We start from the raw sequence: 27688 nt of genomic DNA, 5'->3' as shown, positions 1-27688 counted from the left end.
CGGCTTTATGGAGAGACACTTGATTAACTGGCTTTCCTCTTGTGTGTGTATATGTGTATGTATGCATCCTCCTGTACTGTTCACATATTCTTATATGGTGTCTGATAACGTATTGGTCTGACGTTGGTTGTATATTTCGTATATGTTGTTTAAAAGATCATTAAAAAGTTCCTCTTCTGGTTGATGTAAGACTCTGGATAAAGCTGGAAAGGTTAAATTAGATCTTTAGGTTCTCGTTCAGTTCATACAGATTATTTTAATAATAAATACAGTAATGTGTTTAGTTTATACAGCGTATTTCAACACTACAGGACTTGCACTCCATACTGAGGCCTACATTTCTGAACAGTCAGTGTTCCTTTATAAACAGACATAAAGAGCTGAGCTCTCTGTTCTAAACTCACAGATAAAATGATGCAGTAGCTGTTTAGCAGTTTAAACAGGCTCTTATTAGACTGGAACAGTTATCAGCAATTATTCCCTGTTTACTGGGTCAGTTTAGGAAGCAGGTTCAGTTTGTAGCCCCACAGCGCCCCCTGCTGCACACTGTTCTCATTCAAACTGTTTACAATCATCATCTTCAGTATTGCAACAGATGATTTTTACTGGTTTGGTGTATCTATTTCTTATTTCCTAGTCCAGCCTTTGTGTATCTGAGAATCAGATGCTGTTTATGGTTTAATTATTTCAGATTCTACATTAAAATACATTTATCATTAACAGCAGAAGATGGATGACTAAAGAGAGGAACATCTTACTGAACCGTATTATATAACTATGATTATACAGTATTAATCTTCAGTCATCCTGTACTTCTGAACTGAAGATATCAGTGTTTTACAATAAAAGGTGTGGATTTGGTCTGAGAGATGATCTAATTAATGCTTTAAAAGATGTTTATGATACATATTTGTGAAGATCTCATATTCACTACAACCCGTAAGTACAGATATATCTAGAACAGTTCACTTTGAGTTTTGACTGAAAGTTAATTTTTAAACGGTTTCATCATGAAGTACCCAAACCTGTGCAGCAGAGGGCGCTACAAACTGAACCTGCTTCCTAAACAGACCACAGACTGACACAGTTAATAGAAAATACTGTGTATTTACTGTTGTACATAAAAACCCATTTTACAAAGTGAACCTGTGTTTAGTAAACACGTTATTTATCAGTTAGTATGAGGTGGAAAATAACTGTTAATGGTGTTGTTTAATTTAATCATAATTTTACCTTCAATTCAGCTTTTTACTAATAAAGTACTCGACATTAACTTACAGTTGAAGTGTTACTGTTGATTGTAACTGACCTGCTTTTCCACTGTGAGTCTGATAGTGAAGATCTTCATCAGCAGGAATCTGAGTTTATGTTCATTATTCCACCTGTTTATCTTCATCCTCATCTCCAGATACAGCACACTGATATTCACCTCTCTAATAATAATAATAATAATAATAATAATAATAATAATCATCATCTTTAGAGAATAAGGCGTCTGTACAGTCAGTGCTCTGAATATAAATGAAGCTCCAGGTCTGATATTTTCAGCCCTGAACTTCCTCTTTTTCTGGCTTAAGGCCTGAATGCTGAACACAGTGTTCCAGACTGTCAGTCAGTCATGGTTGTGATGTCACAGCACATGGGTGTTTGGTTGTTTCTGATTGGTCCATACATGAAGTTTTGTTGATAACCGTCTACAGTTAAAATAGCAGCTCTTTAAATTGTGATGTGGATACAAAGTGATTAATCGTATAAACAGCAGTACAGTTTCAGGATCAATACGGTCAGCAGAGACCACCTCAGTGTCTGATCCCTCCTGTTCTCTGCAGGTTCTGTCCACTGTGGTCCAGCTGATGAAAACTCTTCAGCTCCCAGAAGACAGTGATGTGTTCATCAGACGGTTCCTGGTATCTTTGATGTTCCAGCTCTTCTGTGTTCCTACCAGCCTCCTGACCGCTCACTCTAGACTCTGAAACATGTCCACCTGCTTTGCTTCACCCCTCGTCTCATTTCAAATGACACACTGTCAAATATCCCATAATGCTTCACTTCTATTGTTAGTTTTGCTGTCCTTTTTAATTACTATTTATTACCCATTATTCTTCATGCAGTTGGTCATAAATGTAGATTATACACTGTTAGTAATGAAGGTTCTGTTCAGGTACATTTTACATTCATCAAGGTACAAACAGTGTAAATGTTCCCTCAAAGGTACAACAGTGGTTTTAAGGTCTGATTGTGAACCTTAAAAAAGTTTTTCCAGGTGAAAACCAGAAATCGTTTCATAACCGAATGTTTTAAAACAGAACAGTAAAATAAAAGCCTGGAGACGAGACGGGGTGTGTGGAGTCAGTACAGTTTAGAACATATCATTTCAGTGGATTATGGTTCAGTTATGTTCCCTGACTAAAGGTACTGAGATGGAGCCATGAGGGTTCCAACCCAGTGACAGGAGGGGAACTGACCCAGCGACAGTTTAGCACTTTTTTCTGAGAGTGTATATATTAGCATGTAGGTTATATATTGTTTATTCTCTCTGTTACAGTGTCAGTTTAGACTGTCAGAGAAAAAAAAAAGCTCTGCAAGCTTCTTAACACAGCACTGATTTAGACTCGTACCTGTAAAACATCTACTGTACAGGACAGTCTCTACATTACTGGGTCACAGGTCAGGCACCTCCACATCTGCTGAACTGAAGGTCAGTGCACTGCAGGGTGGACACACCCAGTTACCTCAAGTTCAATCAGGCTGGAAAATGTTATTACAGAACATCTTAGACCTTCATTCACTGATTCCTGTTACAGTTTAGCTTGAATCAACATCAGATTCAAACTGAGAAAATAACACTTTATACAGACTTATAAAGACACCAGTCTCAGGATCAGAATACAAGGGCTTTTAATTCATACTAAAAAAAAGGAATAAACTATCAGTTACTGTTGTGGACAGAGCTGATGACACCGTCACTGGTGCTTTATTAGTGTTGGAAGTTCACAGATGGTTATGGATTGAATTAATAAGTTATGGATCAGTTTAAACAGTTTAAACGTCAGTTTTATTGGTTAAAATCACGTTAGTGTTCAACAAATCTAGTAAACAAACTGCTGCATTATAGAGAAAAAAAAAACAAAGCAAATTTATACAATAAGAGAAACTTTTTACAGTCATTTACATATTTACAGTTTCTTTCAGTGCATGCAGAATGAAAGACATTCAGTTTTCTATGTAAAATTATTTCCTTTTATAAAACCTGCATATCAAACACATCTCATCAATACTCTGGTTTAGAGTAGAGATGAGACCGATACGATCCGATCTGATATATCGGTGTCGGGTCTGATATTTTATAATATGTTCCGGCCGCACAGTCAGCAACGTCATTGCCACAAGCACAGCCGCAAGTCCAGCTAAAAGGGCAAATTTTGCCAGGACTTCCTTCCACACCGGCACAACAGACCTAAGATCTCTGTCCAGGCTTTGTCTGTTATCTACAACACACAAGAATGATGTGAATTAAAAATTAACAAAATCAAAATAAAAAGCAATAATTAACTGATTAAGGTGTATCAGCAACACTGAAGACGTACCTTGGACGGTCACTGTGTAGACATGAATCATTTCTTTATTCTTGGTGTCCCAGATGGTGTAAACTCCACTATCAGCTGGAGTCATTCCTCTCAGCTCAAAACCAGATGTGAGTGATGCTCTCTGTGTGTATTCAGGTTTATACTGTAGTGAGCGTCTATGTACTGTACATATGGGACCACTGGGTGGTCCAGCTGCAGCTGTGCTGTTACAAATCACCTTCACTGGATCTGATATGTCCAAATCCAGCACCAGAGACTCACCAGACTCTATCTGAACTGGAGTCTCCAAAACTGAGGAGGAAAACAATCAGGAACTTTGTCACTCAAGGGCAAATCTGATCCAATCACTCCACTTAAATCATGGTTCTTGCAGAATAGCACAGCATACCATTACAGTCATTAGAGCACTGCACAGTATCATAGCCTGGATTAGTGGATTTTGTGTGGTTACTGTTACATTTGCACTAAGAGAAGATGCAGTCCACTCTGGCACTCACAGCCATGCACTGATAATTACACTGTTTTTTTTTTAATTTACCTTTTTTATACATGGTTATTTTAATCATTACATAAACAGTTTTTGAATGCATTTGAAAAGGCGATTTTGACTTATTTTTGGCCCAGTAAGATTCAAAACACAACCACCTATCACCTTCAGGTTCATGTGAACGCTTCTGTGAGTTTATCATTACGCATATCTAATCTGAGGCAAACAACTGGAGCTACAATCATAAGGATATCAAGGATATCATCACTAGGGTTTTCCACAATAACAGTCTTAAATAACTCCACTTAAATCTGGAGTTTCATCACTGATAAGAGACGAACACACTCAACCTGTAGAGTCACATCACAGACGTCTAGATAATCACAGTCGCATGTGTACGTGTCCCTCTTAGTGAAATCAGCCTCAGTGATGGTGAGAGAGAGATCTCCCTTCAGGTACTGATCATGAATCATCTGATATCCCTCCTTCACTGATCTACATGAAGTCTGATCACACTCAGCCAGAACATCATCAGGGTTGTGGTACACAGTCCATCTGACCAAACCAGAGCATCTCTCAGAGCAGGACAGAGTAGCAGAGTCATGAAGATTCACCTTCACCACAGTAACAGCTGATTCCGACACTGAAAGAGAGAATCAGAAAAGGAGAGTTAAAAATTGGTCTAATAACCATGTAAGAAGTGGTTATTAGGTTAGAATAATTGTTCTTACTACTTGTAGAAGAAATAGACCTGTAGTGGTTTAATAAACTCCAGTGAAAGCTGAAGAACTAACACATTTCTATATTTTACACTGCAGTTGGCACTGGGTATGTTTATGTTTGTTTTTTTATTTATGCATAAATTGTGACCAATACTGTTTTTATGGGGCTAAAAATTGCAGTATCTGATACTGGCTGATATAACACCTTACACCACAGCGTGGCTACACCACAATATGTAAAGCAGCAGCTGCATGTAAATGTAGTAACACCAGCAACCTCGTAAAACACAAATACCCTGTATAAATCTGAAGCAGGGCAGCGTGCTCGCATTAGCAAAGCGGCTGCTGCACCTGCGTCCTCAGTGCAGCCTCCCAGTGTTCTGACGAGCTGTGCTACCTTGTGGAAACATCCTACCGTAGCACATATTTACAGGTAGTTCTCTACATAAAAGTCTAGGTACGATATTTCAATAGCTTAAATCACCTTGTCAAAAAAGCTAGCAGCATTAAAACTATGAAGCTTCCTATCCACAAACGTCTTGTTCGAATTTTCCTCTTTCCACTTTCAACGGTGTAGCAGTTAAATTCTGCCTTCTAATAATAACAACTGCTGCCCCATTTAAGATGGACTGGGAAAATTCAAACAAGAAAGTGTCGTACAGGAAGTCGATTTCAGCCTCATGTTAAAACTACAGTTAGAACAGTCTGATAGTCTAAATGTTCTCATCAGAAATGTTTCATGTCTCCAGAATTAAAATAATAATTAGGATCTTCTGACAGCCTAATTCAGCTTATTGGGGTTATTTGGTGGTTAGCATAGCATAAATTGCTAACTTCTAGGTAGCCCAAGTTTCTGACTTAGTGTGAGCTGTGGTGATAACCGGGGTAACTGATTTTGTATTACTTGTGGTTTTTACTATGTTTAACTGTAGGGAGGTGACCACAGCCTTTTCACATGTTCACTTTGAATCTTTTCACATCCTTTCATGTCAAGGTTTTTGCATCAAATTATGGAGAGCAGTATCAATAAGGGTATCGATAAGTATCGGTACTGATGAATTCCCAATGATACCCATCCCTACACTGCAGGGAGTGTGTTATCAGTATCTCAGCTGAGGTTTCACTTCACTAAAGTCTAAATTATAGAGTTAAAACATTCTGTGAAAAAAACAAGAACCGTACACTTACCAGTAATGACCGTAATGGTCAGTAAGATCAGGACACAGTGAGCAGAGCTGCAGGACCGCATTACTGATCCATCTGTAGGAATCCTAAAAAAGACACAAACATCAATGAATAATAAATCACCCACATTCAGTGTCCTAAACAAAAACACCTGTTCTGATCTACAGCACAAACAAATTTCACTGCACTACCATCAGCATTATTGCGTAACTCCTCACTGGTACTTTTTACATATATTTTAGACATTTTTTTCCTCCACTTTTTCCAGAGTTCACCTTTGAAATGACCATTTCATTTCATTCTTCATTCATTTAGGAATTTCTCTCATTTTAGGTTTTCTAAAGTTCTCCCTCTGAATGCTGTTTAGATGAACAGCAGCTGTTTATGCACACTTATTTATGAATCACTCCTAATGCATCTTTTTCTTACACTGTCTTACACTGATGATATTTCTGTATAAAATCTGAGAACGTTTTGGGATGTGTATGAAAGCATAGACAGTAGAGAAGTTTTGAAAGCTACACCTGGAACGAGTAGTAAAAAATCTAAATCAAACGTTTCTTTTTATACTTGTTTTGCTGTATATGTATGACACACCAATCACACTGCACACAGAACACACAACTAAATGTCTTCACAGCACTTATTCTATCAAGTCTCTCTAAGAAATGTGATAAACCTTTGTAATGTATTAATGCAATGAAAGTAAAGAAACTCCAAAGGTCTTAAACCTCAGGGACATAAGCCTGAGGTTCTGGTTGCTCTCCACTGTTTCCTGTTTACCCATTTCCTTTGTGAACAAAACTGAAGCTTCTTAAATATCTCCTCAAGTCTGAGTTAGAGGTCTGGACCAGGCAGGTTCACCTGCAGGTCCCACGTGATCTGCTAAATAATTTGCGGGCGGAATTCATTTTGAAGCACTGTGGCTATTGTAGATAAACAGTCAACAGGTTGCGGGCTTGTGCGGGTGGGTGTTAAGGCTGGCTGAGTGGGGCGGGGCGGGGCTTGGACAGTCATTGTCAGCTTGTAGAAGCAAACAGGAAAGCAATTAACAAGCTGCAAGTGAGCACAATAGTAATCACAAGCAGCAAAACACAAAGCTACAGAGCATCCAGTAAATATCTATGTAGAAAAACTGATTTTTTCCCCCATGAGAAATGTTTGGCGTTTTGACCTGTTTCACAGCCTCAGTCTCTGTTTTAGCTTCAAATTACATTCAGCTGACTTGCAGACGTCTTTTAGAGCAATTAGCTAACAACATAACGCTGACACAATAATCTTAAAAGTGACGTCAAGCTTGTCGGTCGACACTGACGTCACGTGACGCGACGCTCATTGTGTGGTGCCACGTTAAGGTTTACATGGTGTTGATTTGCCTTAAGCACACAAAATATTTTCAATTGAAGCGTTTATGTGTGCGGCTGGTGTGCAGAGGCATGATGGGTCTGGAGGCTCTGCCGTGTCATTAGATTTGCACAGATATGTCCTAATTCAGTGAAGCAGGTTACAGCAAACGCAGGCGGGAGTGGACGACGACCACAAACATAGCCCAAAGTAGGTGGGTGCAGGTGGGCATTGCATGTGGTTGAAGCGGGCCAGTACGGGCAAAAATGGTGCCTGGTTTTGTGGGCAGGAGTGGACAAGAATCACACTAGATTTTGCGCCTCCCTGTTGAAAAAAAAAATACAAATCACAGAACCTATTAAAAGTGTTGGTTCCTGGTGGTTTTCAGTCGCTAATGGTGTTCTGTGTTTTCCTGATGGGTTGATATCACAGTGTAAAGGATTCTGATCGTTTAATCAGGTCTTCTGGGGCTGATTCCACATTTGATCGTTTGCTAATGGCGTCTAACGGCAACCATCAAGCCAATTCCTGTTAGGAAGCAAAACCATCAGGTTTCATTCCTAACGGCCCTGCAGACACAGTTACGTTGTGACCCACAGCGTCGTCTGCTTGGAGCTTTTCTACATTGTCACAACGTTGAAATGTGATTCCTCAGAAAGTTATGACAACGTTGTCTGATAACTTTCAAGGAGGTTGAGGAGACAGCAAAAGTAATCAGTGCTACATTGAATTGCGTCGTCACAGCCTCCCAGAATCCTTAATGAGTTCTATTTTAATCAATATTACAGTTTTTGAAAACTGGCTTTGATCGTCTTTAGCGTGGCTTTCATGAGTTTCAGCAGCCTGTTTGTTTTGTTCTGCTAATAAACCCAACATTATGTTTTATCGTCGTGATTTTATTTTGAAAGTTTCCTTCCACTCCTCATGAACACACACAGTCTCAAAGTGGGTCTGTTATATTTTATATAAGGTTCTCCTGGTTCAAGTTTCCACTGTACAAAGATCCCAAAGACGTCCTTTCTATGTACAGGGCAGACTTTAGTAGCCCTAACTAATCCTGGACACTAGTTATTGTCTAATTCACAAATAAAAATAAAGAGAATGCCTTGAAGTTTTTGTTCCATATGTGTGTGCTTGAAGCACAGGGGTGTGAATATTTATGCAAGCAGAACATTTCTTGTTTCTTTTCATTTCTTGTGTCAGTTCTTGTTCGTTTTTTTCCTGTTTTTTTTTTTGTTTGTTTGTTTTTTTGTGATGGCTGGAGTAACTATGGAAACCAATTCCCACCAGGTAGAACAAAATGTTCACAATTTTTCGCAAGAGTTTGTCAAAATTTTCACTTATTATTTCTGATGTTTGGCTTTCACCTTTTTCAATTATGACTTCTCAGAATAATGACTTCTTATCCTTCTTATTACTTATTTTCTGTTAATCTACATTAAATTCATTAAGTGTTTATTCAGAGCGGTTTGGTGTGAAATGCTCTGTTCTAGAGAAACTTTCTGAAATGGTTATGAATGCTGCCTCATATCTGAGGCCTAGTTTTTCCATAGACTAGTCAAAAATCCTGTTCACTGTCGTCTATTTTTCTGTTCCACTTTAAATGCTGCACCAGTTACATGCTGAACCCCAGCATCCCAGAATGTAATCACTGAACGGCACCATTTAAGGTGGAACGTGAATTTGGAATAAGAAAGCTGACTCCATGTTTGTGTAGAAAGGTTTGATAAACAGGACAGTAGATTTTGAAATAAACTCCAAAGTTTATTATTACACTTCAGTCAGGTAAAATACAGTTAACTACAGAACGTCTTACAATGTTTATGTTAAGCTTCTCTTTTCTCCTGATGAGAGTTTAGTGCACAAATAATTCAGAAATCGGCCATCAAAGACTCTTTACTCTTCTGAGACTAAGAAAATGTGATAGAAACACATTATTCTTTGGGGAACTGCCACCACCTGTCAGCATGCAGCCCTATAGATGGACATTTTGGTGGAAAACTGTTTGAACATGTGATTCCTTCCAATAATGTCACTACATGAACTGTGTATTTATTTACCTTAGATTATTTGCAGACGTTCATTACCAGCAGCTATAATTAATGAGGGCACAGAGAGATACAGGATCATGATGAACATCAGCTGTTCCACTTCTCTAATGGAGCGATTTTGACCATCAGAGGATGCTGAGGTAAAACTTTAGATCAGGGGTCTTTAATTAAAGTTCAATAAGGTCCAGTTAGAGAAAATATCCTCAAGCAAAGGTCCAGAACATCATAATGTCTAACTTACATCATGATTCAGTGCCATATACTGTTTACTGAAGGAGCCTAGTAGGTATATCAGCATCTTATACAGTCAACAACTGAATGTCCAATCAAATAAAGTACAGTTCAGTGATATTTCAACAATATTTATCAGTTTTCTCTTTTTAGATCACGGCATATGTAATAACCTCCTTCTGACTCACTTTCTTCTCTGACTGCTGTTTCTCGCCTCGTCCCTCCCCTGTGTGAGCGTCACTCACTCGAGACTCAGTGCTCATCATAATGCATAGATCTGATTGGCTGAGTAGCGTCATGTATGATATTTACAACACATGCGATTGGTCTGTGAGTCTCCAGGCTGCTAAACCGGTACTGTTATGGCTAGAAAAGGTACGTGGATTAAAACAGGACCACCCCGTCAAAATTAAAGAATTCTCCATAGTTTATTGGTTATAGGTCCAGGTCTGCATAGGACAGCGTCTGGGTCCGGACTCAGACCACAGACCACCTGTTAGTGACCTCTGCTTTAGGGTGAGCAAGCAAAACACATTAACTAGCTGCCGTAAATTCATACAGTCACAGCTCATAAAAGTCATTACTTTTGGTAGTTAATATAATATCATCCTACGTTTGTATTAAAAAATTGCCCTGTGGTGCCCTCTGCTGTGTACTAAAGCTTGCAATGCATTATGGGTATTCCATAGTGAACTATTTAGGGAGTGAATTTTCCAGCTGAGATTTCGAACAACACTAGAAAATGGCTGACACTATATAGCGCATTATCTCTGTTATAAGGAGCGATTCTGAACGCAGCGTCTGTGCTGATGTGTAAGGGTGCCTTCAATTTCCCACAGGGACACATCTGTTCCAGGACTCTCTGTCATCATACTATACAGCCATACGAGAGTAACCTCACAGAGCTACACTCTGAATAAGAACATCCAGGGACCACTGGGCTAAAATTGGGTCAAGGCAGAATTAAACCAGAGACTCCCTCCTTATGTTGAAGAATCTCTGCCTAAATCAAACCAATGCCTCTTTAAGGCAGAGGGCGAGGCACTCAGACTTGTATTTGAGCTAAACGGTGGTCACACCCACCAGAGAAAAACGAAAAGGACACCAGTTAATAACAGCCAACAACAATAACATTAGAAACACATAAGTACATGTACTCACCACTGAACAGCTGTGGGAACCTCGTCCACAGCTACTCCAACAAGCCTCAGGCTGAATAAGCCTGTATGAACTGAGTGTCTCCATCTGTCCTGGCTGACGGTCACTGCTGGTGCTCCAAATACGTTGGTGAAACAGTCTCAAGCTGCTTTCTGCTCCATTTCTGTGCTGAGACCTGGGTCTGCAGCTGGAATCCTCTTTACATTTGAAAAAGTGAACTGGATCCTCCATTATGGACAGTAATGGACATCAGTCAATCATCAAGCTGGAAAAGCTGTCTGGATCCTGAAAAATGGAAGAGTTTAAAGTGAAATGTGCTGTTAAAGATCGTATGTGAGGTCAGTGCTGTCTGGTGCTGCAGAGCTGACACGACTAAAGATTATCCCACCTAGAAAAACAGTATAAACCAGCATAGCTGGTCACCAGCTCAACCAGCACATCGCTGCTGTCGGACGAAAACCTCGTATCTCCAAAATGGTAACTTTACAGGAGAAGGAAAAAACATGGTTTACTTTTAATGGAAGTCAATGGAACCAGAGTTTTTACCAAGTAATTCTGGGCCGTTTCTTTCAGTCCATTCATCATGAGATTTACACACAATGTAAAGACCAGCAGGATTTTTTTTCAAATGATGTCAAAAACTGAAAAAACTTGTGCTGTGTAAACTGCAGAGTTCTGTCTATATAAGTTATATAACTGTTCAGGTTTCAAATACTCAGTTCCACTGCCTGCATTTCTTGTCCCAGTAAAACACATCAACTTTAAGCGCTAAATATCCATTTATATCTGCTGAGCACTTCAAGATGCAACAATAATAACAGTACTGTGATTTCAGGATGTAAATAATGTAAATAATAAACAGTCTGGTTATGTGAATTTACAGAACTGAAGCTCCAGATGTCATTAATACTCATCACACCAGGTACAGTGTTACAGTACAGCACTCAGACTCTGAGTAGCTTCACTCAATATTATAGGGAGTCAGTTATTACTATAATCAGTATAATCCACTGAATAAAGCGCACAATTTTAAATAATACTGATTTGATTTTAGACCTGATTTTTAAGAAAGTCATTTCAAAAATATGCTGTTTATTGATGAGTAATAATTTTGGATGAAACGCTTTTAACAGATTATCAGCTGATGATGTAAAACATCTGTATTTCTGTGTGAATCATAACACAGCACTGTTTTATATGAGTGAAGCTCAACAACACAATTCTTAAAACGGCCTCTAAAGAAGCTCCTCTAATAATGTTTAACTAGAGTTTAATTCAGCATAAACCCGTTTACTGACCTCTAATTCTGACCTTTACTCCTCGGAGCTCCTCACTGACCCGCCATCTCACCTCCTCTTCCTCACGGTTTGGGCGGGAAACTGAAACTTCTGTCTGAATGACGCTCTGCAGGACCGTAAGGTGCTTTACCGCCACCTACTGGTGGAGTGTGGAGCGCTGAAACACAAGAACACATACAGAAAGTAAAGAAGAGGGAAAAGACTGGACTAAAGAGGGTCTTCAATAAACAATCAACAATCTTTGGATTTTTTTTTTGTACACAAATGAAAAAAAGATCTATTTTCCACATATGAAGTTGGGGAATGTATAATAATAATAATAATAATAATAATTATAATAATAATAATAATATGTGCTTATAGAGCACTTCTCATACTGATGGCAGTTCAAAGTGCTTTCCATTGAAATGTATTTATAAAGTAGGGGCCGCAGCATTCCCAGAATTCCAGTTTATTTGACTGCAACTGCTGAAACTCATTCTAAAACATTAGAGCACCTGAACCTGAGCACAGTAAAGACTCGTGTCAGCTTGTTCTACTGTCTGTATTGTGTTTTATTTATAGATTTCCTACAGAGTAAAAGTATAAGCAGAGTCTATGGTCAGTTCTGAGCTCCAAAGCGCCCTAATATTGTTTTTGAACACGAAGAATTCAACTAACTAGCAATACATATACAGAAATGGGTACTTTCTACAATTAATAATAATAGAACATACCATAATATCACAATACCAATGATAACAACAAGAACCACAACTGCTGTTTGGAATTCACTGGAACGGCAGAAATGCTGTTCTTGTGAATGTACACTAGATGGCAGTATAACGCTATAAATGACAGGCATGACGGTCCAACACAGGGTCACCAGTCTTATCCTTAAAGCGCCGTTGTAGCTGCAGGTGTTCATTCCAAACAGGCTGGAGTTCAACTGATTGTACGTGTTTAATCAGCTGGTTGAGGTATTAACAGTTTACAGGGCTCATAAATAATAATAATAATAATAATAATAATGTAAGTGAATCAAATTAGAATTATGGATTTGCACATGCAGCCACACAGCTGATCACTGGATATAGTTTACTACAAATAAACAGCAGCCGGTAGCAGCTCACTATAAACTGACTGTTAAATACTTTGTGTTTTGATTCACTTTTTGTTTATTATTCCTTTAGTTAATTATGTACATATGATAAATAGATGGTTTACAGTTCATATCATAAGAATAGTGTTAATATAATACGTTAGAGTAAAGGCTTGAATGCTGAGGTTTATATTTGATGATTCCCTTTTTTAATTTCTGGGATTAAATAGTTACTTAAAACAGTGAAACCCCCAACTCACTTATTACCTACAGTGAGCAGAAAAACTCAAATGACATTGTTTACCTTTTTGACTATTTAATTATGTAGAACTTTTGAAAAATCTGTGGATTAAATCTCCCCTTTAAGTGCTCAATGTATGACAGACTCAAGACATATAATAACCACTCTGTACAACAACGTGATCAGAAAAGCATCTCTGAATGCACAACACATCTAACCGTGAGGTGGATGGGCTACAACAGTGGAAGACCATGGTCAGGTTCTCCTCCTGTCAGCCAAGAACAGGAGTCTGGGGCTGCAGTGGACACAGGCTCACTAAAACTGGACAGCTGAAGATTGGAAAAATGTGGCCTGGTCTGATGAATCTACATTTCTGTTCAAGAGTGAAGATGGTCAGAATCAGTCACACTTCACTGTCCTGATCATTTCAGCTAAAGCTGTTCACTGAAGAAACACCAGGGAATCATGGGATAATACACACTTTATTTCATACAGAGGAGTATAACAGTAATAAATAGCAGATACAAATAACTCTCATACCTTTAAAAAAATGGAAAAAACTCATACTCAGCACTTTCACAAACAGAGAATAAAACCCTGCAGAAACAGGAAGACTTTCACAGCAGCACCAGTGCATTCTGGAAACTGGGGTCCAGTTAAAGAGCTGTAATGCTGGATGGTAAAGACACTGGCTGGACCAGCAAATTAGGACCTGAGCCGTGTTTCTACTTTCACTACTGATCACCATTTAAGGTTCGAACAGGAAAATTTGAACATGAAGTCGGGGAATAAGAAACCAGCTTCAGATGGGTGGAGTGGCCTTGAGAGCATCAGCTCGTTTGGGACATAAAAATAAGTAAACAAGTAAATTTCAGTGTCATTTTTATTGATTTAAAGTCATTCCCTATGATGAGGGTCATTCCGTTGGCTGGTATTCCCTCATGTCAGGGGAACACTCTTTTCCACATCCTCAGTTTGATTCACGCATGAGGAGTCTCGTCTTCTGAGTCTCTGGAAACATCTGTCACTCAAATAAAGCCCCCTCGGCACAGCATAGAACCCCAGAATCACACCGAGAACCAGCGCTCCAATCCCAAATCCCAGTGCTCCAATTTTCAATCCCTGCTGGTATTCATCCTTCCACATCCAGCTCTGCTCAGCATCTGAAGACAACAGACAAAACAGAGGAGGTGAATGTGATTAGTGCTCTTCAGGAAAGTCTTCAGGTCATGAAAGGTCAGAGTGATGAGAGATGAAGACCATCTGTTCACTCAGCATAACTGTATGATAAGATAATCAGAGCAATGATGGGTGTGATCAGTGAAAGCTGTGGTACAGTTTAATGTTTACTCTGTTCATGAAAACATGATTATTGTCCTGAGTTTCATTTCCTGTGGATCACTGTTTTAACATAACAAATTTGGAAAAACATTCAGTATAAAGAAGGTTTTCAGTTAGACTGGAGGACGTGTTCACCCTAGAGAAGATAATTCCAGATTAGAGTTTCTCCTCAACCAAAAACCTACTAATGTATCCAGATCAGTTCTTTCCACAAAACAAGTTTTGGCCAAACAGAAAAAACACAACAGCTAAATGTTTCATAATGCTAACTAGGAAATTCCAGTGGAAACTGCACTCAGATGTTCAACTCTACCCCTAAACTAACACACCTGATCCAGGTAATAAAGGCTTTTAAGGTCATCTGGATGTCCAGATCCAGGGTGGTGGATCTACAGGACCAGGACCTGTTCTAACTGTTTACATTTCATTTTGATGAATCTGAAGTGGAGTTTTGGATTTGATGAAGATCACTGAAGAAGAGCTATTTAAAGGCTTATGTAGTATATGTAATTGTATAAGTGTATATGTAAATATTTTACAGTTTAGGTTTATCTTTAAGGCACATAAGATCATTTATGTGCCTTAAAGATATTATATTTATAATATACAAAATTCTGTACAATTACGGTTATTTTACGGATTCTGCCAACAAAGACAAATTACAATTTTTTCATTTTTTTAACAGAAAAATTACTGTTATTTATACAGTATTTTTCAGTTTTTTTTTTTTGTTTGTTTTTTTTTACATTACATGCAAATTTCTGGAAAAAGACAATAATTATCTGTAAATAAACAAGTAGCACATTATATAAAGGTTTATGTCCATACTAACAATTTCATGTTTTTTCTTCGTACTTTTAAGGTATATCTTATTAGTTTAATATTTTCGTATAATTTTACATTCAAACTCTGTAATAGACACAAATTTAACAGACTTTTCATTACATCAAACATAACAGTCTTTTTTAAAGAGTACAAAGCCACACTGCTCTCAATGTTGCATCTTCCATGCGTGTTGTGGCTCTGGCCACACCCAGCCAGTGATGTCATGGTGAGTTTGAGCACATATGTGCCAAATAATCTGACAAAAGTAAAATAAGTAATGCCAAAGTCAGAAAATCAAGGCATTGCAATAGCCCAGACAGGAAGTAGCAGAAGCAGGAACGATAAGCTGTAAGTCCTTTAGAACAGTTTTTGAACTGAAACGAAAAGCGCCAGGTCACTTAGGTCAGGCTAACTGAAGTAGCGAGGTGTCTAGTCCAGTGCTGGATTCCTCAGAAACAGATTCTCAACACGCTGAACCAGCTCAGCTCGGCGGATCGGTAAACTGACCCACATCCATCCCAAAACCACCGCAGCTCGGTCGGACCACAGCAGTCTGAACACGCTAACGCTCCTAGTGTGAACCACTTACAAGCCTTGAAAATGCAGACGTCTGCTGGTCCACTGACCTGTGAGTGACTGTGTTTGTATTTGTGTTTGGTCTGTCATTGGTGATGTGGAGGACATGTGAGTGCACAATGGGGATTTACACAATTTGGAGAGACGGTAATGAGGACGATGCTGAGCTATGGGACATTACTATTGTGATAAGAGGTCAACAATCTTGGAAATGCATTCATCATGGTATTTGGACTCCTTCATGCCTTTGTTTTCAGCTTTCTGACAACTTGAGTTTGTCCAGAAGATCTTGATGAATTTGGATGGACACAAGCTAAACAGAAAAATTTTCACATGTGGTGGAAAGTAAGTCTCTTTGGATGGTCCGGCGTTACAGCTCAGGTTAAGTGTTTACCAAATAAACTGAGTCTTTAAGCTCATGTTGGTTTTTGAAATTGTAGTTGTCTTCATGCTCATATTTGAAATGGCATTTTAAAGGAGTTGGTTTTGCACTGTAAATTCTTGACCATGCTTAGGGTGGATGTTAGTGTTATGATATTAAACCCCTCAACATGACTGATGTAGGACAGCACCCACCATATTTATACTGCCTGATTTTCCTGTGTCGTTCAGGGCTGAGAGCACTTTGTTTCGAATTTGAGCCAATGGTGGTAAATAGCTAAGCTACAGCTACAGTTTTTCAATAAAGCTCAATTTTCTTGACACTAATTTTCAGAAACTGAATCTGTTGAATCAGACAACAGTTGGTAAAATTTGCATTCCTTGTCTTACATCATTAGAATGACATCATTTAATATTTTGTCTGCTTGAATAATTGACAAGTAGTGACTTCTGGTCCGTTATGTCTGATCTACTTCTAAAGTGCTTTATTTGGTGGGGGCACAAATTTGGCCCATTTTTTGAGTGGGTAAAATAAATGTGAAACTTTGTCACTGCTTGAATGTTATTGTTGATGTCAGTAAATGTAACCTCTACAGAAACTTTAGTGCCTTTACTTTGTTGAAGGTGTTTGATCGCAGTAATTAAAAAAACCTGTAAAGTAACAGTTTTTATCTGCATGTTTGTGCTATCACTTAAAAGAAGATGCTTGATCATGACAATTTTATGAAAAATCTGTAAAATAACAGTTTTTATCTGCAGAACCTTTTGTGCTATCTTTTTATCTGCTCAGTCGGTTGTTGAGCGCAGTGTGAAGCCGTATACTGTTAATAGAAAAACAGGTCACTCAGCTTGCGGCTAATTGAAGTAGCTAGCTATGTGTCTAGTCCAGTGCTGGACTCCTCAGAAGCAGATTCTCAACACGACGGACCAGCGCAGCTCAGCGGATCGGTAAACTAACGAACATCCATCCCAAAACCACTGCAGCTCAGTCGGACCACAGCAGTCTGAACCACGCTAACGCTGCTAGTGTGAACCACAGCGGTTTTACTGCTGTCTCTAATGTAATTTACGGTGAATAAACACCTAAAACGCAGATGAACAGTGAGGTAACATCTGCAGATAAAGTGGAACTGAATCAGGAAATTGAATCAGAAAACGGACAAACACATGCCAGTCTAGGCCACAGCATTTTTATTGATGGTGTTTGATCATAATAATTTGGTAAAAATCTGTAAAATAACAGTTTTTCTGCAAAACCTTTATTGAAAATTTCCGTAAAATTATAGATTTCAGAAAGAAGAGCTGATTATGATTCCAAATGCTGATATTAACCTCTCATCCTCATCTTAACCTGGTCATTCATTCTTGTGGGGTGACGGTCTCTTAACACCTGGACTGTAGTGATGATTCCTTCGATGTCTGTTACTTGTATCTTCCGCTTGTAGAAGCTGATTTTCTCTCCTCAGCCGCACAATCACCACCACTGATACCATAATCACAGCTACGAGTGCAGCCCCCATCACACTCAGTACAATCACCCACTCTGGTACAGCAGCTCCTTCATCTGTGTCCAGAACTGACTGGTCACCTACAAAAGAAAAACACACACATATTTGTAATATAATCAGTTTTCCAGGTGAGGAGCTCGATTGCAAGTGACTGCCGATGCAGAAGATCCAGTAAAGTGAGATAGTAAATGAGTCAGACTTCAGCTCTCAGATCTACTGCAGCTCTGGAGAAATCAGAGACCTTCTGACATTTTCAAACATGAATGTTTTATATGACTCAAACCAGTGATGAGTCCTGTAGATCCACACGACTACAGATCAGGTAAAGTCAAGAAACACTGATAAAAATGACCTTTCATTCAGCTGCTTGGATGCAGACCCAGGAGTGGTGCAGCATGAACAGCAAGCCGCAGGGCTCGTTCATTCAGACTGAATCGTCCACATTTCTGTGCTTTCTGGCAGTAAATGAGGAAGCAACAATTAAACAATACAGCCTATAACGGCTTCCACTCTTCTGGGAAGGCTTTCCACAAGGGTTAGGAGTGTTTATGGGAATTTTTGACCTTCTTCCAGAAGCGCATTTGTGAGGTCAGACACTGATGTTGGACAAGAAGGCCTGGCTCGCAGTCTCCGCTCTAATTCATCCCAAAGGTGTTCTATCGGGTTGAGGTCAGGACTCTGTGCTGGCCAGTCAAGTTCTTCCACACCGAAATCGCTCATCCATGTCTTTATGGACCTTGCTTTGTGCACTGGTGTGCAGTCATGTTGGAACAGGAAGGGGCCAAACTCCCCAAACTGTTCCCACAAAGTTGGGAGCATGAAATCAAAATCTCTCGGTCTGCTGAAGCATTAAGAGTTCCTTTCACTGGAACTAAGGGGCCGAGCCCAACTCCTGAAAACAACCCCTCACCAGAATCCCCCCTCCACCAAACTTTACACTTGGCACAATGCAGTCAGACAAGTACCGTCTCCTGGCAACCGCCAAACCCAGACTCGTCCATCGGATTCCCAGACGGAGAAGCGTAATTGGTCACTCCAGAGAACACGTCTCCACTGCTCTAGAGTCCAGTGGCGGCGCTTTACATCACTGCATTCCACACTTTGTACTGCGCTTGGTGATGTGAGGCTTGGATGCAGCTGCTCAGCCATGGAAACCCATTCATGAAGCTCTCTATGCTGTTCTTGAACTAATCTGAAGGCCACATGAAGTTTGGAGGTCTGTAGAGATTGACTCTGCAGAAAGTTGGCGACCTCTGTGCACTATGCGCCTCAGCATCCGCTGACCCTGCTCTGTCATTTTACGTGGCTGACCACTTCGTGGCTGAGTTTGCTGTCGTTCCCAAACGCTTCCACTTTGTTATAATACCACTGACAGTTGACTGTGGAATATTTAGTAGTGAGGAAATTTCACGACTGGACTTGTTGCACAGGTGGCATCCTATCACTGTACCACGCTGGAATCCACTGAGCTCCTGAGAGCGACCCATTCTCTCACTAATGTCTGTAGAAGCAGTCTGCAGGCCTAGGTGCTTGGTTTTGTACACCTGTGGCCATGGAAGTGATTGGAACACCAGAATTCAAGGGTGACTGAATACTTTTTGAAATGTAGTGTAAATGTATTACTCATTTTGCCAGTTTTTTTTTATATATATATATATATATATATATATATATATATATATATATATATTGCTTCTGGAATCACTCTTTTGTTTCTGACTTTTGGCACTTTTTATCAGGGGGTGGGTCTTAGAAGAGGGCGTTCGTCTGCACTCACTATTGGTCAACTGATTTGGAGTGACAATCATTGGAATATATAAACATGTCCACTCTGAGAGCTGTGATCTGCCTCGACTCATACTTCATACTCAGTGTAGAACTGCCAGAAAAGATTATGCTGGCAGGTCTGACATTATAGTATATTCTTGTAGAGGCTAATTAGGTGAGCTTTAGAGATGCTTAAATCAGAGTTTATTAGCTCTGCTTGTGGAGACCTACAACTCTGCACGGTCCCAACTACTCCTTGCCTGATTCACCTGATTCAGCTCATCGACTGATTATCAAGCCCTTTATGAGCTAATCAGGTATGCTGGGTCAGGAAATCGTTGAATCTGTGGTGCTGCTGGTCAAAGGCAAACTCACACAGCGCTGACCCAACCCACACTCAGGAAAGAGTGGAAAACACCACTCATTACTGCCAGCTATGACTGCTGCCATGAGAAAGTCTAGAGAAAGTCAGGTTTAATCACAACAAAAGGAATAAAGGTGACCTGCTAGTTGACTAGCAGCACTAGCAACTGAAAACTCCAAAGACGGTACAGTTTCATTCATTCATAAACAACCAAGTTTATTATCTTCAATGCCCAAGCAAGTTATGTCATTTTACACAGGTCGACACAAGACTCATAAATATGTGCTACATAATCATTTACATGAACATGACAAACATTGCTCATAACGTGAGATATGCTGGTAAAACGCTGCACTCTGTATTACACGTTCCGCCATGTTGGGGCGATTAATGCTGAGTGGCTACATCTCAGAGGACCTGTCACTCCAAATCAGTTGACCAATTGAGAGTGCAGACTCACCCCCTGTGAAAGTGTGCTGAAAGTCAGCAGCAAAATAAAGATTACAGCAGAGATGATCTGCTGACCAGCACTTGCTCAATGGTCAACAGTCAAGAGTTTTTTCCAGTGCAACCACTTGACGACACAACCCAAGGTGCATCAAAAATAGTGAGGATTTTTACATTTCATACTTGAAAAAAATGATCTATACTATACGTCCATATTAGTTCACCATTGGTTATTGAATAGGTCATATGAATTTCCCAAAGATGAATCTTCAGCTCAATGTCTAAATAGTTACCCTCAGGGTTAGAACCTCTGTATTCAGTTCCAACTTGGTCAGCTTACACACCACCACCAGACCATCAGGACTCAACAGGAAAATGCATTTCTTGAGGCAAAATAAAAAATAATAATAATTCATACCTTGAATGGTCAGAGTGTAGGTACGAATAACTTCTTCATTACTTTTGTCCATTACAGTATAAACTCCACTATCAGATGGAGTCACTGCTCTCAGCTCAAGAGCAGAGATTACTGAAGCTCTCTGTGTGTATTCAGGTTTACACTGTAATGAACCTCCATCCACCTTACAGATCTGACCACTGGATGGTCCAGCTGCAACTGTGCTGTTATAAATCACCGCCACTGGATCTGAAATGTCCAACTTCAGCACCAGAGATTCACCAGGCTCTATCTGAACTGTAGTGTTCAAAGCTGAGGAGAAAAACAAACAGGAACTTCATCCACTGTGTGTTCATCTGATACACTGCACAAAAATCACTGGAGCCTCTGCAAAAAAACAGATGGACACTTACGTTCAATCTGTAGCTGAACATCACAGATGTCTTTACCATCACAGTCACTCGTGTACCAGCCTCTCTTACTGAAATCAGCCTCAGTGATGGTGAGAGAGAGATTCCCCTTCAGGTACTGATCATGGATCATCTGATATCCCTCCTTTGATCTACATGAAGTCTGATCACACTCAGCCAGAACATCAGTGGGTTTATGGAACACAGTCCATCTGACCAAACCAGAGCATCTCTCAGAGCAGGGCAGAGTAGCAGAGTCATGAAGCTTCACCTTCACTGGACCAACAGCTGATTCAGACACTGAAAGAGAGAAAAAAACATAAAAAGAACATGAAGTGAGAAAGAGAGTGAAGTGTAGTTATGTAATGTGGTGCAGATTTAAAATGTTCATATTCTCTCTCACATTCTTTAAAACCAATGAGTGATGTCCAGATCCAGTCAGGTGTATGTTAATATACAGTACTGGCTATACTGAACCAGATACAGTTATGATGATTTTATGCTATCTTAGAGGTGCCATAAATGACAGTGAGAGGGCTAAAGTACAGCCACCACACAGTGGGGTTAGTTTAACACATTTAACAACTAAGACCCCCATAGTAAACCATCAGAGAATTCCATATCCCCCATATACAAAACCTAATTCCAAAGAAATTGTGAATATAGGTAAAATGCAAATAAAAACATACAGCAGTGATTTATAAATCTATGCTGACCTATATGTAAATTAAAACTGTATAAAAAAGACATTTAGTGTTTTAACTTTGTCAATTTGTCACTGTTTTGGTAAATATTCATTCAGTCTGAAATGAAGGCCTGCAACACATTCCATATTTTTATATTTTTGAAACATTCACACAACATCTTGAACAGGTGATGCTTGGTTATGAAAGAAGCAGCCCAGATAGCAGATTTGATAAGGCCCAAACCTGGACCACATACAGCATTTAGATGCAGCCCACATACCACATGGAGTGATGGGACAGGAGTGGGCCAGATGTGGTTATCAGAACCCGGCCTGTTTACTGCCACTACAGGGCCACATCTCAGCCACCTTTAAACCAGCACTGCCAGAACTGACCCACAACTCAAAACCACCAGTACAACACCAGGTCATTACAACAACTGCCCTGTTGCACGGTGCCATGAGGCTCAGGGAGAGGTGGTGTTTCCCACTCTTGGAGTACCGACTGCAGACTGCTATGGTGTTGATGGGATTTAAACTCATGATTTCCTGATGAAGGAACAAATGTTCAGCCCACTGCACGACTCAGACACTGTTGTTCACAAACCTACATTCAAAATGTTTACTGCACTGTGAAAAAGATTTCTTTCATTTAAAATTAGTGACGTGTTTGACAGAAAGGTTCAAGTTCAGTGAACCTCAGATCAGGTTTGTTGTTTCATGAACACAAAATGTTAAGCAGCCACAAACCATTTTAAACTAAATCTGAATTAAACTGCAGATTAGGATATATAGCAGTGTTCCTAGTGCTGAGACAGATTGTGTTAAATTAACTAAAATGAGCATTTTAACCTGGTGTTTCTCTTTGGCGAAGTAACAAATAAACTGTCACTGTCACGCATGTAACGAACACTCAGGGAGAGTCGGACTCTGGGAGATCACGTGACTTCGGACAATGTCTCACGCACCTGTCAACGATCAAAGTCTCCTGAGTATTGACCTGTTTCACCTGTGCTTTATCATGTGATCTGTTAGCTTAGTATTTAAGCCCGGGCTGTAGGTAGAATCAGTGCGAGGTATTGTTTCCCAGCAAACTTACTGTTTTTTCGACCACGTCTTTTGCCTTGTCCCTTTGGTTCTGTTCCCCTGGTGTTATGATCACCGTTGTGATCCTACTCCGCTTTTTGGTTTTGACCCCTGCCTGTGTATTGACAACGAGCCTGCCTAGCGATAATAAAACCTTTTTCACTCCTTTAATCCGCACGCGTCTGGATACTGCTGATTGGTTACAGTCACAAAAGCTAAATCATTTTAGGCTGGATTTTTACAGTGTACTGTTACAGATACAGCCAAGATCTGAATGTAAATGCTCCCCCACAGTGCTGTTTATCCCTGTTTAAAACCACAAATGAAACTGTAGCTCATGTCAGCTCTGGCAATGTTTCCCAGAATTGGCCCAGAGTTTTGAGACATGTGGGCCACATGAGCATTTTAATATATGGGCCACTTTTGGCTCACATGCAGTTAGCTAGCGCTAACCATGGGCCAGCACTGCCTTGTCTCTGCCAGATGTGGCACACATCTGCATGCTATCTGGGTTATAAGTGCATTCGAGGCCACTTTACCAAAAACGAATCAGCAAAAAATCCAGCAGTATAAAAATAGTGTTGCTCAACCAAGTATTTGTAAGGGTTTTAGGTACTTCACTCTCTACAATACAAAATATCATTAAAAGATTCAGGGACTCATGAGAAATCTCTGTGCATAAAGGAAAGGGATGAAATGAAAATGAAATGAAAAATAAATGAACTTGACCTTCGACCCCCCAGACAGCACCGCATTAAAAACCAGCATGTTTCCGTGGTGGATATCACACATGGGCTCAGGAAAACTTTGAAAACCCATTGTCATTAAACACTGTCCATCACTGCAATTGCAGGTTAAGTCTGTCCTGTGGCTGTCCTGTCCTGTGGGATATAACAGTGGGGTGGAGAACTCCAGTCCTGAAGGGCTGGAGTCCTGCATGGTTTGGTGGTTTTCCTACTCAAACACACCTGAATCACCTGAGAGCAGTTAACTGCCAGGTTTAGTAGGTGTTAAGAACAAATGCTGACACTGGACCCCCACGACCATAGTTGGCTACCCCTGCCATATGTCAACAGTGACTCCAGCCTATCTAAAATGGATTGATGCTCAGTGGAAATGTGTAATGTGGTCTGATGATTCAATCTTTTAGATTGTTTATGGAAATACTGGACGTCGTCTACTCTGGGCCAAAGAAGAAAAGGGTGATCCAGATTGTTACTAGTATAAAGTTCAAAATCCAGGGTCTGTCATGGTGTGGAGGACACATTTTGCAGCAACACATGAAGCCTTTTAGATGATGTCTTTTTGAGGGGCATCCATGCTGATTTCAACTTGATACCACAAAGAAACATTCTGCACACATGGCTGCATCATTAGAGAGTGTGAGTAATGGACTGTCCTGCCTGCAGACCAGAATTATCTCCCATTGAAAATGTTTGTCTAATTAAGCTCAAAGTATGACAATGAAAGCCCTGTATGATGATCCGTCTGAAGACTTAAAAAGTGAAAATTAAAATTAACGTAAAATTGTAAAAAACAATTCACTTTCAAACTAGATCAGTTTATCTTTAGCCTCCAAACAATTAATAAATGCAGTTAAAAGGGAAAGTGGTGCAACACAGTGTTAAACATGTTCCTGTCCCCAGCTTGTTGGAATGTTTTTGAATGAAAATCAAAAACAATATAAAGGAAAAAAGAGCAAACTGATTTTTCTAATCACTAATTTCTGTTTTAATTAGCATTTCATAAAATTTCAATTTCACTTGTGAGTATTGGGTGGATTCATTCAGAGTGGGCATTGGGTGGATTCTTTCAGACCAGGGGCTGAGTGGATTCGATAAAAGCGGGTACTGGGTGGATTCATTCAGAGTGGACACTGCGTGGATTCATTCAGAGCGGACACTGCGTGGATTCATTAAGAGCGGACACTGCGTGGATTCATTCATTCAGAGCGGACACTGCGTGGATTCATTCATTCAGAGCGGACACTGCGTGGATTCATTCATTCAGAGCGGACACTGGGTGGATTCATTCATTCAGAGCGGACACTGCGTGGATTCATTAAGAGCGGACACTGGGTGGATTCATTCAGAGCGGACACTGCGTGGATTCATTCAGAGCGGACACTGGATGGATTCATTGAGAGTGGGCAGTGGGTGGATTCATTCAGAGCGGACACTGGATGGATTCATTGAGAGTGGGCAGTGGGTGGATTCATTCAGAGCGGGCACTGCGTGGATTCATTCAGAGAGGTCACTGGGTGGATTCATTCAGAGTGGGCAGTGGGTGGATTCATTCAGAGAGGTCACTAGGTGGATTCATTCAGAGTGGGCACTGAGTGGATTCCTTCAGAGTGGGCAGTGGGTGGATTCATTCAGAGTGGGCACTGAGTGGATTCATTCAGAGTGGGCACTGAGTGGATTCCTTCAGAGTGGGCACTGAGTGGATTCATTTAGAGCGGGCACTGGGTGGATTCATTCAGAGTGGGCACTGAGTGGATTCCTTGAGAGTGGGCATTGTGTGTGTTCTTTCAGAGCAGGCACGGGGTGGATTCATCCCAAGTGAGCTTTGGTTGGATTTTTAGATCAATTTAATGGAGTTATTTTTGGAGAAACATCTTTGTTTCGTGAAAAGAAAATTATTCCTTTTTATTTTCCAGTAATTTGTACTGAAAGGAGATAAAGACTTGTAAAGATCTCGTTTTGAAGAGGACTTGATTTTTTGGGGTCTTGGTATTAACCCTGTCTTGCTCTCATTTGGTCTTGAAATGTTATTGGACTTGTCTTGGGCTTGACAAAGGTGGCCTTGACTACATCAGTGGTGAGCGAGAGATCCTTCACAGCAGATTGCGGCGAGATTGTGCAGATGATCATTAAAATAATTAAAATTCATGTAAAATAAATGATCATTTTTTTAAATATTGTTTTTATTTAAATAATTAATCATTAATTTAGTATAGTGTCATTGCTTGGAGTGACAGAGGGAAGATAAAATACAGCAAAATGTTTAATAAGATGATAAAGTAGTGACAGTGCAGTTCTTACCAGTAGTGAATGTAGAGGTCAGTAAGATCAGGATACAGAGAGCAGAACTGCAGGACTGCATGACTGACCTACAGACACACACACACACACACACACACACACACACACACAGTTTTTTTTTGTGTATATGCAACAAAATGATGCAGTTTTCATCAGTGATCGTCATCGGGGTTTTAAGGCCTAAACTTTATCAAACTGTTGTAAAACAGTGTCTCAGACATCAGGCTGTGAATTCATAACAATTTCATGTACAACTCCATTTCCAAAAAAGGTGAGATGCTTTGAAAAATGTAAATAAAGAACAAAATGAAACGATGTGCAAATCATTTAAAAACATCTCCTCAGTTCCCAAACGAGTGTTGTTGAAAGGAGAGGGGATGAAACACAGTGGTAAACAGGCCCTCGTTTTTGGAACGTGTTGTTGGCATCAAATTCAAAATGGGCAAATATTTTCAAAAAACAAATTTCTCAGTTTTAACATTTAATATGTTTGTCTTTGTACTATTTTCAATAAAATATACAGTTTAAATGATTTGCACATCAGTGAATTTTGTTTTTATTTACATTTTGCACAGTGTCCCAGCTTTTTTGGAACTGGGGGTGTAGTAACTTCCCGTGAGGGAGCTTTTAGAGGTGGATGTCTGGTTCTTATCACCACCACTGTGAACAGTTCTGACTCTGTAAGTTTCCCTAGAACAGAGCGCTTCACACCAAACCACTCTGAATGACTCTGTTTACATCTTAGTTTTTAATAATGCAGAAATTTTGAAAACCTCCTGTAATTCCCCTTTAAGTGATCATGTTGAGCTGAGAGGTACAGAAGGCTTTAATGGTGGTTGGGGGATGGATAATCATTTCGAACTCAAAGACATTCAGAGAAGATTATATCTGGAATGAAAATATACCATGTATGTACAAAATACACCAATATTCCAATGTATGTCACAACAGACTGATAGAATAACTGCAGGAGCCGCGTTGAGCAGCAGCAGCAGCAGCAACGTGCGAATCTCACTCATGCCATGTGTACAAAGCTCAGCGAGTTCAGTGGGATATTAAACTGGTTACTGGGCACTAAACGAGCCCACAGTGCCGGACCTGCTCAGAGCGGTCAGCTCTGCAGAGGCTACTCGCTGAGTCCACATGAAACAGAGAAATAACGAAGCTCATTATTACTGCTGTGAGCCCTGATGAGCTCAGTCACACTTCATCATCATCATCATCATCATCATCATCATCATCATCATCATCACACAGTGTCTGAGGGAGATCTCTGTAGAAATGCACAATATACTTTTATAATAAACAGCTAGGAAAGACGCAGTCGTGCTTACCATGGGGGTCCACCAGAGGACAGGGGTCCTACACAACTTATTATTTTGATATCCTAAGTCAGAAGATGCTGCACAGCTGAATCAGCGCGCTGAGACTCAGAGCTCATTACTGTAAAGTTTATGTACTCACTGTAATGT

The 27688-nt window shown here is 40.0% G+C and overlaps 2 protein-coding genes across 2 annotated transcripts; both read right to left on the bottom strand.

Annotated features, from left to right (window-relative positions):
- Positions 1-2661: 2661 nt before the first annotated feature.
- Positions 2662-12128, bottom strand: LOC118827062. The gene is made up of 7 exons (XM_036598276.1): positions 12064-12128; positions 10769-11050; positions 5985-6067; positions 4418-4717; positions 3588-3878; positions 3458-3488; positions 2662-2707 (listed from the first exon to the last, which is right to left on the bottom strand). The coding sequence occupies exons 3-7, from the start codon at positions 6043-6045 to the stop codon at positions 2662-2664; spliced, it is 729 nt and encodes a 242-aa protein (XP_036454169.1). The 5' UTR covers positions 6046-6067; positions 10769-11050; positions 12064-12128.
- Positions 12126-26321, bottom strand: LOC118827061. The gene is made up of 6 exons (XM_036598275.1): positions 26217-26321; positions 21405-21701; positions 21166-21303; positions 17935-18096; positions 14459-14548; positions 12126-12220 (listed from the first exon to the last, which is right to left on the bottom strand). The coding sequence occupies exons 1-6, from the start codon at positions 26275-26277 to the stop codon at positions 12126-12128; spliced, it is 843 nt and encodes a 280-aa protein (XP_036454168.1). The 5' UTR covers positions 26278-26321.
- Positions 26322-27688: the final 1367 nt, after the last annotated feature.

This window comes from Colossoma macropomum, unplaced genomic scaffold (assembly GCF_904425465.1).
Source record: "Colossoma macropomum unplaced genomic scaffold, Colossoma_macropomum, whole genome shotgun sequence".
Lineage (NCBI taxonomy): Eukaryota > Metazoa > Chordata > Actinopteri > Characiformes > Serrasalmidae > Colossoma > Colossoma macropomum.
The sequence above is the reverse complement of the archived record's forward strand: the minus strand, read 5'-3'. Positions and strand labels throughout refer to the sequence as shown.